Source organism: Lynx rufus, unplaced genomic scaffold (assembly GCF_022079265.1).
Source record: "Lynx rufus isolate CCGP_SWC_20201006 ecotype Redwood Valley unplaced genomic scaffold, mLynRuf1.p SCAF_7, whole genome shotgun sequence".
NCBI classification, from domain to species: Eukaryota; Metazoa; Chordata; class Mammalia; order Carnivora; family Felidae; genus Lynx; species Lynx rufus.
This window is the reverse complement of record NW_025814889.1, coordinates 41,201,226-41,220,029: the sequence shown is the minus strand read 5'-3', so window position 1 is coordinate 41,220,029 and position 18,804 is coordinate 41,201,226. Positions and strand designations below refer to the sequence as shown.

Here is an 18,804-nt window from a genome sequence, read left to right as displayed (position 1 = left end):
CTAAAAAAACCATTGCCTAATCAAAAGGGTTAAAATAGATTATACCCATATTCCTTCTCAGAGTTTTATAGTTTTATCTCTTGCATTTAGGTATTTTATCCAGTTTGAATTAATTTAAAAAATATTTTTTAGCATTTATTTATTTTTGAGAGACAGAGAGAGACAGAGCACGAGCAGGGGAGGGGCAGAGAGGGAGACACAGAATCCAAAGCAGGCTCTGGCTCTGAGTGGTCAGAGCCTGCCCGATGTGGGGCTGAGGTCACATACCGTGAGATCATGACCTGAGCTGAAGTTGGAGGCTCAGCTGACTGAGCCACCCAGACGCCCCACCCACTTTGAATTAATTTTTATACACAGAGTGAGATGGGGTCAAACTCCATTCTTTTGCATGTAGATATCCAGGTGTCCCAGCACCATTTGTTGAAAAGACTATTTTTTTCCCATTTGAATTATTTTGGGACCCTTGTCTGTCCTGGGTTAGTCTTAGACTATGCTTGATGAGGGATGGACAGTTCTCATGTGATTGGTTCCTTGGAGCATCACGCCGTAGTTTAGGAGTCATATAAGGATTTAAAAACATTTTTTAAATGTTTATTTATTTTGAGAAAGAGAGGCAGAGAGAGAGGGAGAGAGAGAATCCCAAGCAGGCCCTGCATTGTCAGCGCAGAGCCCGATGTGGGTCTTGAACCTATGAACCATGAGATCATGACCCGAGCCGAAACCAAGAGTTGGATGCTTAACTGACTGAGCCACCCAGGCTCTTCAGTCAACTAAGGATTTGAAAGAGCTTGCTGATTTGGGGGCTCTCCTCTTGTTCCTTCTTTTCTGAGATTGCCTTCAATTTCCAGCTCAACTGACTGTGCCAAAGTCAGACTCATTAGCAAGAGTGCCAATTTCTCTTGAGCTCTATCCACCCACCTCTCCCATGCACATCATAAAAACCTCCAAAGTCAGATAAATATGGAACTCAGTATGTTTTCCTTTTTAAAAAATTTTTTAAAATGTTTATCTTTTTTTGAGACAGAGACAGACAGAGCATGAGTGGGAGAGGAGCAGAGAGAGAGAGGGAGACACAGAATCTGAAACAGGCTCCAGGCTCTGAGCTGTCAGCACAGAGCCTGACGTGGGGCTCGAACTCACAGACCGCAAGATCATGACCTGAGCCAAAGTCGGACACTCAACCGACGGAGCCACCCAGGTGCCCCTGTTTTCCTTTTTTTTTTAAGCACTAAATCTCTTTCAGTTTCTACCCTTTTGGTCACTCTCTGATGTCTTCAAACAACTGTTTTTTATATTTTGTTATAAACACATATACAGTAGTCCTCCCTTATCTGTTGGGGATGTCTGAGAACACAGATAGTGCTGAACCTATATATATACTACGTTTTTCCCTATACATACATACCTATAATAAAGTTTAGTTTATAAATTAAGCACAGTAAGAGATTAATAGCAATCACTAATAGTAAAATAGAACAATTATAACAATCTACTGTAATAAAAGTTATGTGAACATGGTCTCTTTATTTCTTTCTTGCTCTCTCCCATACCCGCCCACAACACAAAATGTGTTGTGATGATGTGAGATGATGAAATGCCTCCAGGATGTGATGAAGTGACGTGAATGGCATAAGCATTGCAATGTAGCGTTAGGCTACCTTCTGAGCATACATCAAAAAAGGATCATCTATTTTCGGACTGTGGTTGACCACAGGTAATGAAACCACAGAAACTGAAACTGTGGATAAGGGAGGGACTACTGTATATATATATTCCAATACAAGCTTCTCTGACATTATCAGAACAGTTTGATCTTTAATCTCGTGGTCAGATTTCAGCTAGTCTGTGTAGAAGAGTATTGAAGGACCTGTGGTTTTCTGGGCTAGGAAGTTCAAGATTCTGGCAGAGCCTAAATCTTAAAGGGAAATCAGCTCATTCACTCATCCTTCTAACACTCAGTAGGTTCACTAAAGCATGTGTTAGTTATTAGGCGTTATGCTAGTAGGAGGAAATGTCTGACACCTGATTCCTATCTTCAAGTTTACGGCCTAGTGAACAGACAGACATTGGTGTAGTGTTTAACAGTTTACACAGAACACATTCTGTCACATTTAATATCACTACAACTCTGTTATTTCCCCCACCCTACAGATATGGAAACTCTTTGACCACAACCTCCAATTCTTACTAAATCACTCCCACTATGCCTGGTCTGCACTCAGGACCCCCAGGGTACTCTCTCTCCACTTGATTTTCAGCCATTAGCTCCTTCCACTTTGACTTCCCTGTCCATCTGAGATCCTACAGGTTACCACTATTTCTGTCGCTCTTTTGTTGATATTATAAAATCCTCTGTCTCTCTGACCTTTAATCACATCTTTGTGGGATACACCCCAAACCTGGATGGACTTCTGTATGCATATAACTGGGTCTCTCTGAGTACCCCTGGGCAGTCTCACATGTCAGCATAGATTGGTACTTCAAGTTTATGGTCACCAACTGTACCCTCAACACTGCCTGGTGATACTGCTCTGTCCTTGTAACTAACATGCCCTTCCCCTCCAGGCAATGGCTACTCACACTCCCTCCATTCAACTTTCCAAGCCCTATCTCATCCTCCTGTTGTCAACAGCTGACCATCTTTACCAAAAAACTAAACACCACCAAATTTACAAACACACACACATTTACACATATCCTCATTCCCTGTCCTCCTCTATATTGGACAAAGTTCCCTCCTCCTATCAATTCCTCCACATGCACTCTGAACCCCACTTCTTGCAGTCTGGTCAGAAATCTTATGATATTGATTATTCCCTCCCTCTTGATATTTCAACCTCTTCTCCACACTAACTCCTTCTCCAAAACTTGTAAATATGCCCAAATTTTTCCTCATCTTAAAAAAATACCTCCCACTCAATGTTGTTAATATATCAGTACTCCCCAGCTTGATCTGTAGACTCAACACCATCTCAACCGTAATCCCAGCAAGTTATTTTGTGTACATTGACAAACCAATCTAAAGTTTAGAAAGACCCAGAAGAGCCAACTCTGGATTGGAGAAGGATAAAGTCAGAAGACTGACACTACCAGTTTCAAGACTTACTACAAAGCTTCAGTAATCAAGACAGTATGAGATGGTGAAAGAATAAACAGAAAGATAAATGGAACAGAATAGAAAGCCAAAAGTAGACCCACACAAATAGAATCAACTGATCTTTGGCAAAGGAACAAAGGCAATCAATGGAGAAAAGATAGTCTTTTCAACAAATGTAACAATGGACATGCAAAAAAAAAAAAGTCTAGAACAGACCTTCTACTTTTCACAAAAATTAACTTAAAATGGATCATAGACCTAGATGTAAAATGCAAAACTATAAAACTGATAGAAGATAATATAACAGAAAATCTAGGAGACCTTGAGCTTGGCAAAGACTTTTTCATTTATTTATTTTTTAAAGTTTATTTATTTTTGAAAGAGAGAGAGAGGACAGAGAAAGAGAGAGAGCTCAAGCAAGTGGGGGAGGGGCAGAGAGAAGGAGAGAGAGAATCTCAAGCAGGCTTTGCATTATCAGTGCGGAGCCCCACATCGGGGGCTCATGAACTTATGAGGTCATGACCTGAGCCGAGATCGAGAATCAGACACTAAACTGACTGAGCCACCCAGGTGCCCCTTGGCAATGACTTTTTAAATACAATAGCAAAAGTAGTATCTGTGAAAGAAAAAAATTGATAAATGAGACTGCATTAAAATAAAAAACTTCTGTTCTGTGAAAGACACTATTAAGAGAATGAGAAGACGAGCCACAGACTGGGGAAATATTGGCAAGATGCAAGTCTAATAAAGAACTCGTGTTAAAAATATACAAAGAGCTCTTTAAACTCAACAATATGAAAATAAGCAACTCAACTTATTTTTTTTTTTTAAGTAATCTCTACACCCCACATGGGGCTCGAACTCATGACCTCAAGATCAAGAGTCGCATGTTCCACCAACTGAGCCAGACTGGTGCCCCAGCAATACAATTTAAAATGGACCCCCCAAATGGGCAAAAAGCTCTGAACATATACCTCACCAAAGAAGATATACAGATGGCAAATAAGCATAGGAAAGATGCTCCATATTATATGTGTCATTAGGGAATTGCAAATTAAAACAAGATACTACTTCACATCTATTAAAATGGCTAAAATCCCAAACACCAATAGGTGGTAAGTGTACGGAACAACTGAAGGTCTCATTCACTGCTGATGGAAAGACAAAATGGCATAACCAATTTGGAAGACAGTTTGGTAATTTCTTGCAAAGCTAAACATAGTCTTATCATATGACCTGGCGATTGCATACTTTGGTATTTATCCAAATGAGTTGAAATCTTACGTCTGCACAAAAATCTGCACATGTATGTTTTAGCAGTTGTATTCCTAATTGCACAAACTTAGAAGCAACCAAGACATTCTTCTAGAGTGTCTTCTAGACACTCATTCTAAATAACTGTGGCACATCTAGATCATGGAATAGTAATCTGCAATAAAAAAATGAACTATTGAACTCACCCCTGCAAAAACATGAAATAACCTTAATGCATATTGCTAAGTGAAGGAGGCCAGTTTGAGAAGGCTACATATTGTGTGTTTCCAGCTATGACATTCTAGAAAATGCAAAACTATAGAGACAGTGAAAAGATCATGGGTTGTCAGGGGCTTGGAGAGAGGGAGGGATGAATAGATGAATCATAGGGGATTTTTAGGGCAGTGAAACTACTTTGTATGATACTATAATGAGGGATATACAACATTACACATTTGCCAAAACCCATAGAACCACACAACACAGAGTGAACTCTAATGTAAACTCTGAACTTTGGTTAGTAATGATGTATCAATTTGCCTCATTAGTTGTAATAAGTGTACTACAAGATGTTACTGCAAGATGTTGATAGTAGGGGAAGCTGTGTGTGGAGGAACAGAAAGAATATATGGACCCTCTTTGTACTTTCTGTGCAGTTTTTCTGTAAATGTAAGCTTTAAGAAATAAAGTTAATTAAATGAAGTGAAAGCAAAACAAAACGAATACTACCTTCCTTCAATTCCATGTCCCCCTCCAGCTATGGTCATTTCTCTCCTCCCATCATGGCCACTCTTCTTAAAAGAGTTTGTCTATGGGGTGCCTGGGTGGCTCAGTCGGTTGGGCGGCCGACTTCGGCTCAGGTCATGATCTCGCGGTCTGTGAGTTCGAGCCCCGCGTCGGGCTCTGTGCCGACAGCTCAGAGCCTGGAGCCTGTTTTGGATTCTGTGTCTCCCTCTCTCTGACCCTCTCCCCAGTTCATGCTCTGTCTCTCCCTGTCTCAAAAATAAATAAACCTTAAAAAAAATTAAAAAAAAAAGAGTTTGTCTGAGTACTACAGAAGATAATAGTTACATGAACTGAATGCTTATTATGTGTTAAACATTTTACGTAGATGGTTGCATTCACTTCTCACAATAGTCCTCTGTTATAGATTTGGACCCTGAGGTGTAAAACGTTTGAGTAACTTGACCAACTTCACATCGTTAGTAAAGGGTGGAATCAGTGCTTGAGGACAGGCTGCTGGGCCTTAGAGATTAGAGGTACTGCTCTTTTTTTTTTTTTTTAATGTTTTATTTATTTTTGAGAGAGAGAGAGTGCATGTGTACGCATGAGTGGGGGAGGGGCAGAGAGAGAGAGGGGGATAGAGGATCCAAAGTGGGCTCTGCACTGAACAGTAGTGAGCCTGATGCAGGGCTTGAACTCCTGAATCACAAGAACCTGAGCCGAAGTTGGATGCTCAACTGACTGAGCCACCCAGATGCTCCTAAATTAATGCATCTATGTGCCCCTCTCCAATCATAATCAAACTTTCTTTTTCCTAGAGCAATGGCTGCGTGGTCTTTGGTGATGATCATATTAGTTTCACCACTTATGTATCCATCCCTGAACAATGTAGTTTAGTTTTTTAAACTTTACGAATGGAATCACACTGTATGTTTTCTTTTCTGTCTTGCTTCTTACTCTCAATAAAATATTTATGACATTCATATTTATTGTCATGTTTCACAAAGTGCATCCATTTTCAGTATAACATTGCACTGTGTGACTACACCATTATTTATGATGATTAACATTGGGTTTATTTCCAGTTTTTGGAACTGGAATTATAAGCACTGATTCTGTTGACCCTATCATGCAGGAATCCTTGAAATAATATGCATACATCTCTCTTTGTATATACCTAAGAGTGGACTTGCTGGCCATGCCAAACTCACTTCCAAAATGATTGAACCAATTTCCACTTCTTGGGCATTATATGGGAGTTCTGGTTGCTCCACACACTTATCAATATTTAACACTATGTACTTTCAGAGTTCTGAATTTTTGCCAATCTGGAGGGTGTGGTTTTATTTGTACTTCTCTGGTGTCTAATGAAGCTGAGCATCTTTTTATGGGTTTATTAGCCTTTTGGATTTCCTTTTTGGTGAAGTGAGTGTTTAAGCTTTTGCCATCTCTATGTCTGGATTCTTACTGTCTCTTCTGGTAATTCATTATGATTGCCATCTCCCTGGTGTTTTTTCCATGATTTATGAAAAGTATCCATTATTTTTAGTTGCTTTCAGACAGAGGTTTAGACTGAAAGAGCTAGTCCGTTATTACTGGAAACTGGAAGTTTTCTATTGGTTTCCTTTAAAATATTATTATTATTATTATTAAAAAATTAATGTTTATTTATTTTTGAGAGAGAGAGAGAGACAGAGCATGAGCAGGGAAGGGACAGAGAGAGAGGGAGACACAGAATCTGAAGTAGGTTCCAGGCTCTGAGCTGTTGGCACAGAGCCCGATGTGGGCTCCAAAAATTATTATTTTTTAAAATGTATGTTTATTTTTGAGAGACAGAGGGAGGGAGGGGCAGAGAGAAAGGGAGAGAAAGAATCCCAAGCAGGCTCCGTGCTGTTAAGAACCGTGAGATCATGACCTGAGCCCAAATCAAGAGTCAGATGCTTAACCAACTGAGCCACCCAGGTGCCCCTAAAAGTTTATTTTTTATGAAATATTTCTGGCATATAAAAAAAGTATAGGTAACAATATAGTCACACATGTAACCATGGGTCTGCTTAAAAAGTAAAACATTGGATGTAAAATTAAGGCCCTTTGTATATCCCTTTCCCCCTTTTCCCTAGAAGAAGTTAATAACCTGAATTTGATTTCATCATTTCCTTGCATATTTTAATAATTTTTCTAGAAATATGTTCGTAATCTTCTTTGGTATTTTGCTTGTTTCTTAATTTCATGTAAATAGTATTTAACTGTATGTATCTTTTTAGCAGCTGATTTTATTTTGACACTTCTCTACACACACACACACACACACACACACACACACATACACATCATGTGCCATGTATCAACATGGGTAAATTTCCAATATATATGTATATGTGTATATATATATATATACACAATAGTAAGAACGAAAGAACTAAAGCTATATGTATCAAAATGAGTAATTTACTATTTTTACTATGGTATTATATTTATATTACATTATATAAATAAACCCCAATGTACATATCCATTCTATTGATGGATGTGGTTTTCACTTTTTCAACTATTAGAAAACAATACCCGAGTCAACTTTGTTGTTTATGTTCCCTTGTGCATGTGAACAAGAGTTTCTCTAGACTAGATAGCTAGTTAGTTACCTAGATATGAAATGTGCATCATCTGTAAGAATATGTATCTTCTGTTTAGCAAGATATGACCAAATTTTGCTTCAAAATGATTTAAATTTATTTTGCCATTAGTTATGCATGAAAGCGCTGGTTGCTCCAAAGTGTCACCAATTCTTGCTTTCATCAGATTTTTTTTTTTTTAAATTTTTTTTTCAACGTTTATTTATTTTTGGGACAGAGAGAGACAGAGCATGAACGGGGGAGGGGCAGAGAGAGAGGGAGACACAGAATGGGAAACAGGCTCCAGGCTCTGAGCCATCAGCCCAGAGCCTGACGCGGGGCTCGAACTCACGGAGCGCGAGATCGTGACCTGGCTGAAGTCGGACGCTTAACCGACTGCGCCACCCAGGCGCCCCTCATCAGATTTCTTAATTGTTGCTAAGTCTATATGTTTGTGTTTCATGACCTAGTAAGGTTGAGCATCTTTTTTTAAAGTTTTAGTTTAAATTCCACTTAGTTAACATACCGTGTAATATCAGTTTTGGGTGTACAATGTAGTGATTCAATGCTTCCATACAACACTTGGTGCTCATCATGACAAGTGCACTCCTTACTCCCCATCACCTATTTCACCCAACCCCCACCCACCTCCTCACCAATAACTATTAGTTTGTTCTCTATAGTTAAGAGTCTGTGGTTGAGTATCTTTTTAAATTATTTTTTTGGCATTGGTTTTCTTCATTAATGAGTTGCCTGTTCATATTCTTTGCCTATTTTTCTGTCAGATCATTTGTCTTTTTCTTACTAATTTTTTTTTTAACATTCTGGATGGTAATTCTTAGTCAGTTATATGAATTGTACATATCTTCGCCCAGTCTGTCCTGTGTTTATATGGTCTTTCAGTGCACAGAATTTTTATATTTTCATGTAATCAAGTTTATTAATCCTTGATAATTTTCTAGTTTGATAAATGATATTACCACCCATTCAGTTGCTAAAGCCTGAAACCTGGGAGTCATCTTTGTCTCTTTTTTTTTCTGTCTTACTTCCCACATCCAATCAGCAAGTCTAATTATTCTACTTTCCAAATATCTCTAAAATCCATCTTTTATTCCCACTGCTACCAGCTTGCCCAGGTGACCATCATCTTGTGGGCTCCTCCTGATTTCTCCACACACCTCCTCTCTTGGTACCCCTGAATCCATTCTCCCTACTGTAGTCAGAGTAGTATTTTATTTTTTTATTATTTTTTTAAATGTGTATTTATTCTTGAGAGACAGAGACAGAGCGTGAGCAAGGGAGGGAGAGAGAGAGGGAGACAGAATCTGAAGCAGGCTCCACGCTGCTTCAGGAACAGCTTTATTGCCATAAATTTGATAACTTAGATGAAATGAACTGATTCCTTGAAAGACACAAACTTCTAAAATTCACTCATGGGAAAATAGATAACCCAAAAGAAATTGAATTTGTAGCTAAAAACTTTCTAATTAATAGAACTCCAGGCTGAGATTAACTCATTGATAAATTATACCGAACAGTTAAGGAAGAAATCTGTTCCAGAAAATAGAAGAGGGAATAAAACTACCATTGCCATAATACCCAAACCAGACAAAGGTGTTATGGGAAAAGAAAACTACCAATACCAATATTCCTCATGAACATAAGTGTATAATTCCTCAACAATATCAGCAAATCAAATCCAGTAATATATAAAAAAGATACTACAGCATGACCAAATAAAATTTACAAGAATGCAAGTCTGATTAAATGTTAAAAAATCAATGAAACACATCATATTAACAGATAAGGTAGGAAAAACCACATGACCACCTCAATAGATGCTGAAAAAGCATTTGACAAAATTCAACATTCATGATAAAAGCTTTCAGCAAAGAATAGAGGGGCTGATTCAAAGAATAAGCTATTCCTTAGCCTAATGAAGAATATCTGTGAATAACATACAGATAACACTAAACCTAATGGTGACAGATTGAGTGAAGATTGGAAACAAGACAGGATGTCCTCTCTCACCATTCCTGTGACATAATAAGAAATATATGCTTGGTTTCTGCCCTTAGTTCCTGACACAGAGCTCCCCAAAACCCTTGTAATTTCCTGATAGGAGAGGTTTTAAATTTATTTCTATTTATAGATTCATGCAAAAATTCAGGTTTTATTTTTACTTATTTTTACATTGGTGGAAGCTGATATCAGGAACTTATAAGAAAACAATAACTTTTGTTTTCTACCCCTTGGCTGAACAAATATACACACAGGGTGGCATTATCATGAAGCAAGACTTGCTTTTTTTTACATTTCATACATGAATGCAATGTTATCCTTTCTTGAACAAAACTCATCAAAATGCCCAGATTACTACGGAAGCCATCTTTGGAGGAAGTGTTTAATAAACCTATTTTCTTTAAATAAATCCTCCAGTAGGAAATGGGAGAATTCATTACCTTTTCTTAGAAGGAAGGCTTTGAAAGTTATTATTTGTTAAATTTATGTGTTCAGCTCACCAACATTTCCTTATTGAAAACATCAATATTTCCACATCACTGTTTCCCAATGATTTTAAAATCTCAAAATTCTGTGTCTCCTTTGGCTTGCTTCTCTCTTGAGAGCGGGCTTCATTAATGGTTCGCTTCATATCATTATCTTCATTTTCATAAATTTTCTTTAGAACATTCATCAATCCCTTGCTAGGATCTGTTTCAGCGTCCCGGGAGGGCTTTTCTTTCTCTTCTCATTCTTTTTCAACCTGAATCAGGTAGTGCCACCGCGTGTTTTCTGCTTTCTTTCTACATAGGAACTGTATCTGTTTTGACTTTTTTTTTTTTTTCAACGTTTATTTATTTTTGGGACAGAGAGAGACAGAGCATGAACGGGGGAGGGGCAGAGAGAGAGGGAGACACAGAATGGGAAACAGGCTCCAGGCTCTGAGCCATCAGCCCAGAGCCTGACGCGGGGCTCGAACTCACGGAGCGCGAGATCGTGACCTGGCTGAAGTCGGACGCTTAACCGACTGCGCCACCCAGGCGCCCCTTTTCTTTCTTTTTTTTTTTTTTTCAACGTTTATTTATTTTTGGGACAGAGAGAGACAGAGCATGAACGGGGGAGGGGCAGAGAGAGAGGGAGACACAGAATCGGATGTTTTGACTTTTTTGAACTGCCTTCCGCAGAGATGGATTTCAAGAGATTGTTCACCATCATAGAGTAACTCTTCCCATTTAGATTCCTTACCAAAAGATCAAATAATCGCTCTGGGAAATGCACCTGCACATTCTCAGTGGGGACTTGGACTCCAGTTAAGGTAATGAAGATTTTCACAAACTCATCTGACTGATCCCATCTACAATTACTGATTTTCATTGTATATCCCCTTGTAATGGGAGGAACCACAGCAGCTGGCTTTTCATTGTCAAGAAATTCTGTTTTTCCCTGTGATTTCTGCTGCATCTTATTCTTGATTTCTGCCTCAAGCATGGATTTTTCAGCTACAAAGGCATCATGTACCCTTTTACTGGTGGCCTTTTCCAGCAGCACCTTCACCTCTTCTAGATCTTTCTGTAGCTCTTCCAAAGCTGAAGTCATGGTCCAGCTGTGTCAGGCGAGGCGCGAGCTGCAGCCACACGTGGGGGGGGGGGGGGGGGAGAGAACAGGAAACGCCACCAGGCGCGCACTCACCCAGAGGCAGACCCGCCGGCAGGAGTCGCAGCGCCCTTAGCCTGTGCGCACACCCGACCTACCGGCCTTCTGCACTTGGTGCCTCTCAAGTATGTTTCGTGTTAAAGTCGTGACTCTTGGTGTGTTCCTTCATAGCTTCAGGGTAGGAACTGGTTACTAGAAAGATTAAGCCACGATTAGAAGCTTGGAACGTTCAGCCTCACCCGCTCGTACTCTAGGGCGGGGCGGGGGAGGGTAGAGATAGAGTTAATAACCCATTCTGCTTACATGATGAAGCCTCCATAAAAATCTCTAAACTATGGGGTTCAGAGAGCTTCCAGGTTGGTGAATGCATCCATGGGCACCCCGAGCTCCCAAGGTCTGGACTCTTCCAGACCTTGCCTTAGGTACCTCTTTATCTGGTTGCTCACTTGTATCCTTTATAATATCCTTTGTAATAAACCTGTTACTAGTTAGTAAGGTATTTCCTTGAGTTCCATTAAGGTGTTATAGCAAATTATCGTAGTTGAAGCGGCGGGGGGGGGGGGTGGGTCTTGGGAGCCCCTGATTTGTGGACAAGTTGGACAGAAGTGTATGTAACCTACTAGCTCTGTGTAGTTAGTGTCAAAATTGAGTTAAATTGTAGGACATTAAGTCAGTATCTGCAGAGAATTGGAGAATTTCTTGGTGTGGAAAACCCATACATTTCACCAGTGTTGTGAGTAGAAACAGATCCTACTAACTGGTGTCAGACAAGTGGGATTTGCTAAAACAGCCACGGTTCACAGAAACTTACGGTTTGGGAAGAGAAAGTAAGAAAAGGCAGGGAATAAGGAAGCTTTGATCCCTGGACGGCCACTTAGTCCTTCATGGTCTGAAACTACAGCTGTGCTGAGATCAGTTATGATCCAGAAATGGTGCTGGATTTGATTCTCAAGGAGTTGGCTTATTAGATATGTAAAGAAGTGCAAAATAATGAGAACCATGCTAAATGTACAGTCCCCTGGTTATTATCTGTAAGAGCCAAAGTGAAAGTAAAAGAAAGTGGTGGGTCAGACCTTGATGGTGGATCACGAGCTTTAGCCACTAGTCCCAAAGTCTGAGCTTTAGCCTCTAGCCTCAAAGCAGCCTACAAAGGGGAAAATTGTACTCTAAGGCCTCTGCTTACCATGAAGGTTGTCAAGATGGGGGGAAGACAAAATCAAGGCACTACTGAAGCCAGAAGCATAGTGTGAAGGAGTTGTCTTATTTTGTAGATTGCTATCATTGGTTCCCTGAAGAACTTTTACTGAAATGGATCGTGAGAGTAATTAATTTGGGGGCTGTGTCCTTGGTTTTGAATGCTGCAGAGTAGAAGAGCATGTTTGGATTGATACAGGACTTACAGCTCATCCTTGAAAAATAGAAGGTGGAGATACATGATCCAGGAATACACAAGAGATTATTCAAGAGGCAACAGCCAGCATGGTGGACTGGACAGAAACCACTGGAAGGCATGTGTATCCTGACAAGATGGACTACCCAAAGTCCCCTATAAATGCCAAGTGGAACACCCCAGATGAAGCAGCTATGTTTCATACACAAGCCATGTGGGATTGGCTTTGTGATGGCCAGGATGTTCACCTGCTGAATATGACATTACCTTTGACATATGGAGGTATGTCCTTGACACAGGAGCCAAGTGCACTGGGAATTCACAACCTGTTGGTGAAGTTTAACAGGAGCTAAGATTGGAGTAGGCGGATATGCAGGTGCAGTAATTGATGGAATTGAAAGTCAGGATGGAAATTGATGGTGGTTCCAAAATGCATGGCCAGTATCCTGTTTGAAAAGCTGCTGTGTTAAGACTGTCAGATGGAAAGACTGGTAGAAGGTCGTCTCTCAATGGGTTGAACTGTGTGCTGTTGTCTAGCTGTGATGAAGTATTGAACATTGGTTAAAAGCCCCTGTGTTTGGGTTTTTATGGACTCATGGGCAGTAGCCAACAGCCTGGCCATGTGGCCAAGGTAGCTGGGCAAGCAAAAACTTGACTATTAAGGGGCTGCCTGAATAGGGTGAAGCCATGTGGAAATCACTCTGGGGATTTAAGGAACACATTAAAGCAGGGCATGTTGATGCCCATTGGACAAACTTCCTTCCAGATTTACAAGGTGATAGAAACCACCAGGTAGACCTTTTGGTGCACTCCCTTGAGGTGGCCACCTAGTTTTATGAAATGGGTGGACACATGGGTGCTGAAGCAATACAGAGGTGGGCTGAATCTAGACATATTCCTCTCGCACTTTTTGAGGCACAAAATGCTAACAAGAGAGAGAAAGACTGCAGATGGCGCTGGGAAAGATGCCCCCGGGAGGATGGCCCTGCACACAGCTGACATGCGGACTACATTGGACCAGTGCTGGTAGGTCCGGGGGACGATAAGTGGGTCCTAAGAGGAATAGACACTTAGGCTGGACTGGGCTTTGCATTCTTGGTAGTAGACCCAAACACTTAAAATGCTATTAAAGGACTGGTACAGAAGACACTGTACCAATTTTGGGCCACTGAGTAACATTTCTTCAGACCAAGGGATGCACGTTGTAGCCCATAGTGTCCAACAGTAGGCAAAGAGATATCACATCAAATGAACAAATCATTGCATATCATCCTGAGAGTAACTCAGGCAGATTGTTGTGTAACTAAATCTTGATCAAATTCTTAGAAAGGTTCCCTGGTTATAACTGACAATATAATGGCGGAATGCATAAATACATATCACCCTTGTTTTTGTGGATAGAAAGCTAAATATGGATAGCTTTGTGGATAGATAGATGTGTGGATAGAAAGCTAAGCAAAATAGGGAAAAACAATGAGACTTGAAGGGATTAAAGTAACGGGCATCACCTGGTGGGTTCGAGTTCCCCTGGAGAATGGCCGCACCCTGAGACAAGGAAGGCTGTGGGAGGTCTTGTGGCATAGTCAGACTAAGTTACATCTAGATGTGACTGCCTCTCATTTAACCCCAGTATAGGGAGACCCAACATTTTTGGGTAGAAGGTTTTGTTGTTGTTGTTTTTTAATGGTTGTTTATTTATTTATTTTTGAGAGAGTCAGAGAAAGAGTGCGCGCATGCTGGGGAGGGGAAGAGAGAGAGGGAGACGAGAATCCCAAGCTGTTAGCGCAAAGCCCAACGCAGGGATCAAACACACCAACTGAGAGATCATGACCTGAGCTGAAGCCGAGAGTTGGTCGCTCAACTGAATGAGCCATCCAGGCGCCCCAAGAAAATAAACGTTTTACAGATTGGAAAGGAAGAAATAAAACTGTCTTTGTTTGACAATGACATAGTTGTCTGTATAAAAATCCCAAAGGAGCTACAAGAATATTCCTAGAATAAGTAAGTTTAGCAAGTTTGTAGGATACAAGGCCAATATACAGAAGTCAATCATATTTCCATATATCAGCAATAGACAATTAGACTTTGAAATTAAAAAAATATGATTTATAATAGTCCTCCCCCCCAACACACACTTAAGTACTTAAGTAAAAATATAATAAAGTACGGGCAGGATCTGTCTACTGAAAACTACAGAACACTAATAAAATAAATCAACAAAGATGTAAATAAATGGAGAGATATACTGTGTACATGGATTGGAAAATTCAATATTGTACGGATGTTACTTCTCCCCAGTTTGATTTATAGAGTCAATGCATCCTCAATCAAAATCACAGCAGACCTCTTTTTTAGTTTTTTAATTTTTTTTTCTTAGAAATTCACAAGTGGATTCTAAAATTTATACAGAAAAGAAAAGGAACTGAAAGGAACTAAAAAAAGAATGCTAGGTGGAGAAATTACACTACCCAATTTCAAGACTTATCAGGAAACTACGGTCATCAAGACAGTGCGGTATCAGCAAAAGGGTAGACACATAGGCCAGAGGTACCAACAGAGAGCTCAGAAATAAATCCACACAAATATCATCAACTGATTTTTGACAAAGGTACAAAGACAACTTAATGCAGAAAGAACAGTCTTTTCAACAAGTGGTGCGGGAGCAGGTGGACATTTGTATGTAAAAAAAAAAATTACACACATACCACAACACATTACACCAAAAGTAATGGCTCATAAGCTTAAATTTAAATAGTGAAATGGCAAAATATCTAGAAGAAAACACAAGACAAATTCTGGGTGGACCTTGGGCTTGGTGATCAGATTTCAGATACTACATCAAAAATGCAATCCATGGGGGCACCTGGCTGGCTCAGTCAGTGGAGTGTGCGAAGCTTGATCTTGGGGTTGTAGGTTTGAGCACCATGTTCAGTGTATAGATTACTTTAAAAAATGCAACCCATAAAAGTAAAAAAATTGATAAAGTGGACCATATCAGAATTGAAAAACTTTGCTCTGTGACAGATATGTTAAGAGAATAAACAGGCGAACCACAGGCTAGGAGAAAATATTTGCGGATCGCATATCTGATAACAGACTTGCATCCAGAATACATAAAGAATTCTTAAGGGTGATAAGAAAAACAACTGACCCAATTTAAAAATAGGCAAAAGATGTAAAAAGGCTCTTCAACAAATAAGATATATGGGTGGCAAGTAAGCATATGAAAAGATGGTCAACATTTGTCATAGAGAAATGCAATTAGAATCACAATGAGGTACCAGTGTTCACCTTCCAGAATTGCTAAAAATCACCACCACCACCACCCCATGGGATGGAACAACGGAACTCTCACTGCAGGAAGAAATACCAAAGGGTATACTATAGGCACGCGGAAGGGCGGTTTGACAGTTTCAAATTTTTTTTTTTTTCAACGTTTATTTATTTTTGGGACAGAGAGAGACAGAGCATGAACGGGGGAGGGGCAGAGAGAGAGGGAGACACAGAATCGGAAACAGGCTCCAGGCTCTGAGCCATCAGCCCAGAGCCTGGCGCGGGGCTCGAACTCACGGACCGTGAGATCGTGACCTGGCTGAAGTCGGACGCTTAACCGACTGTGCCACCCAGGCGCCCCGACAGTTTCTAATCATGAGAAAACATCAGACAAACCCAAAGTGAAGGACATCCTGTAAAGTAACAGATTAGTACTCTTCAAAACTGACAAGGAAAAAATGAGGGAAGAAAACAAGGAAAGAAATGGTTTTTCAGAGAAGACTACAGGGTTATGACCACTAAATAGAATGTAGTAACTTGGATTGGATCCTGGACCAGTAAAAGGACATTAGGGAAAACCTAGTGCAATCTGAATGAAGTCTATAGCTTAATTAGTATTAACAATGTTAATTTCTTTTTTTTTTTTAATTTTTTTTCAACGTTTATTTATTTTTGGGACAGAGAGAGACAGAGCATGAACGGGGGAGGGGCAGAGAGAGAGGGAGACACAGAATGGGAAACAGGCTCCAGGCTCTGAGCCATCAGCCCAGAGCCTGACGCGGGGCTCGAACTCACGGACCGCGAGATCGTGACCTGGCTGAAGTCGGACGCTTAACCGACTGTGCCACCCAGGCGCCCCAACAATGTTAATTTCTTAGTTTGAACTAACAAATCATGAGTATGTAAGATATTAAAATAAAAGAAGCTGGGTGAAGGGATAACAAAACTCTCTGCAAAGTTACAATCATTGCAACTTTTCTGTAGTTCTATAATTATTCCAAAGTAAATAATTTTATGAGAAAAGAAACCCCACGGTGAGAAATATACTCATTAAAGTGGCTGATATCTTTTTTAAGTTTATGTATTTATTGTGAGAGAGAGAGAAAAAGTGGGAGCAGGGGATGGGCAGAGAGAGAGGGGGGGCCAGAGGATCTGAAGTGGGGTCTGTCCTGACAGCACAGGGGCTCAAATTCACGAACCGTGAGATCATGACCTGAGCCAAAGTCAGACGCTAAACCGACTGAGCCACCCAGATGCCCTAAAGTGGCTAATATGAAGGTGAATGACAATCCCAAGTTTGGGTAAATATGTGAAGCAACGGAACGCTCACGCATTGCAGGGGGAATTGTAAATTGCATCATTTTAGAAATGTTTTAGCTGTATTAACTAAAACTATACATATTTCTACCTTATGATTTAGCAATTTTACATCTAAGTATATACTGAAGAAAAATGAGTGTCTCTAAAAAGACATGTACAAGAATATTTGTAATAACTTTATTCACAATTGCTGAAAATTTGAAACGAGACAAGTCAAAAAGAACCAAGAGAATGGATAAATTTAGGTGTATTTATACAGTGGAATACTACATGAGACAATTTAAAAAAGAAACCAAGCACCTGATGCTAGCAACAACAAGGATACATCTCAAAAACAGGATATTGATTAAAAGAAGTCAGACACAAAATGGTTAATATGACATGATTCCATTTATATGTAGTTCAAGCATAGGCAAGACTAATAGCTGGGGGTAAGTCATTAAATTAAATAGTGAATATCTCTGGAGATATCCTGTATCTCAAATGTATTATATGTCTCCCAGAATAGTAACTGAGACCCAAGCAGTAAGGATTACTGAGGGGGGAGGGATGTGATGTCTTCTTCTAGGGTACTGAAAATGTTCTGGATTTTCTGGGATGGCAACATGAGTCTGTACGTACGTAATAGTTCTTCAGGTTATACACTTAAGATCAGTACAGTCTATGTACTTTACCTTATGTATCTTATGACTTAATAAAATGTGAAATAGGGGCGCCTGGGTGGCGCAGTCGGTTAAGCGTCCGACTTCAGCCAGGTCACGATCTCGCGGTCCGTGAGTTCGAGCCCCGCGTCAGGCTCTGGGCTGACGGCTCGGAGCCTGGAGCCTGTTTCCGATTCTGTGTCTCCCTCTCTCTCTGCCCCTCACCCGTTCATGCTCTGTCTCTCTCTGTCCCAAAAATAAATAAACGTTGAAAAAAAAATTTTAAAAAAATAAAATGTGAAATAAAAAAGAATAACAGGCACCTGGGTGGCTCAGGATCCTGGGTGGATCATGCAGGTCATGGTCTCACAGTCATGAGACTGAGACCTCTGTCGGGCTCTGCGCTAGGGAGGGAGCCTGCTTAAGATTCTCCCTCTCCCTCTCTGCCCCTCCCCTGCTTGCTGGCACATGGCTGTCTTTCAAAATAAATAAACATAAAAAAAAGGTAAAAAAAAATCTTTAAAAAATACAATAAAATTAAATTTAAGATTCAGTTCTTCCATTGCACTAATCCCATGTCAAGCATTCATTAGCCAGATGTGACTGGCACCTACCATATTGGACAGCACAGTTAATGATTTTTATCATTACAGAAGGTTCTGTTGGACAATGCTGATAGAGCTTTCATAAATGGACTAATCCAAAGGGAGGCTTTAGGCCTTGAGTGTAAAAATAATTGTGTTTTTGAGGTCTTACTGCTCTGGAATGGCTTCTGCGTGAATCACCCTATTTTACCGGACAAGCCCCTTTATCAAACAGGTGTTTTTTGGTTTTAAAAAA

At 40.1% G+C, this 18,804-nt stretch overlaps 1 protein-coding gene and 1 pseudogene across 6 annotated transcripts in view; one reads left to right on the top strand and one right to left on the bottom strand.

The window, feature by feature from the left end:
* SCNN1A (sodium channel epithelial 1 subunit alpha) overlaps nt 1–18,804 on the top strand; it is an 85,904-nt gene that overhangs the window by 23,723 nt on the left and 43,377 nt on the right. Inside the window, exons 2-3 of one of the 6 annotated variants that reach the window (XM_047066774.1) lie at nt 12,612–13,012; nt 13,646–13,756. The exons of 4 other annotated variants lie outside the window; for them this stretch is intronic. In XM_047066774.1, the coding sequence (XP_046922730.1) occupies nt 13,681–13,756 (76 nt within the window). In that variant the 5' untranslated portion in view covers nt 12,612–13,012; nt 13,646–13,680. Of the gene's footprint in view, nt 1–11,344; nt 11,466–12,611; nt 13,757–18,804 lie in introns of those variants that run through there. One more of the 6 variants, XM_047066773.1, reaches the window with a different exon arrangement.
* LOC124502226 (calcyclin-binding protein-like) lies at nt 10,272–11,316 on the bottom strand (annotated as a pseudogene).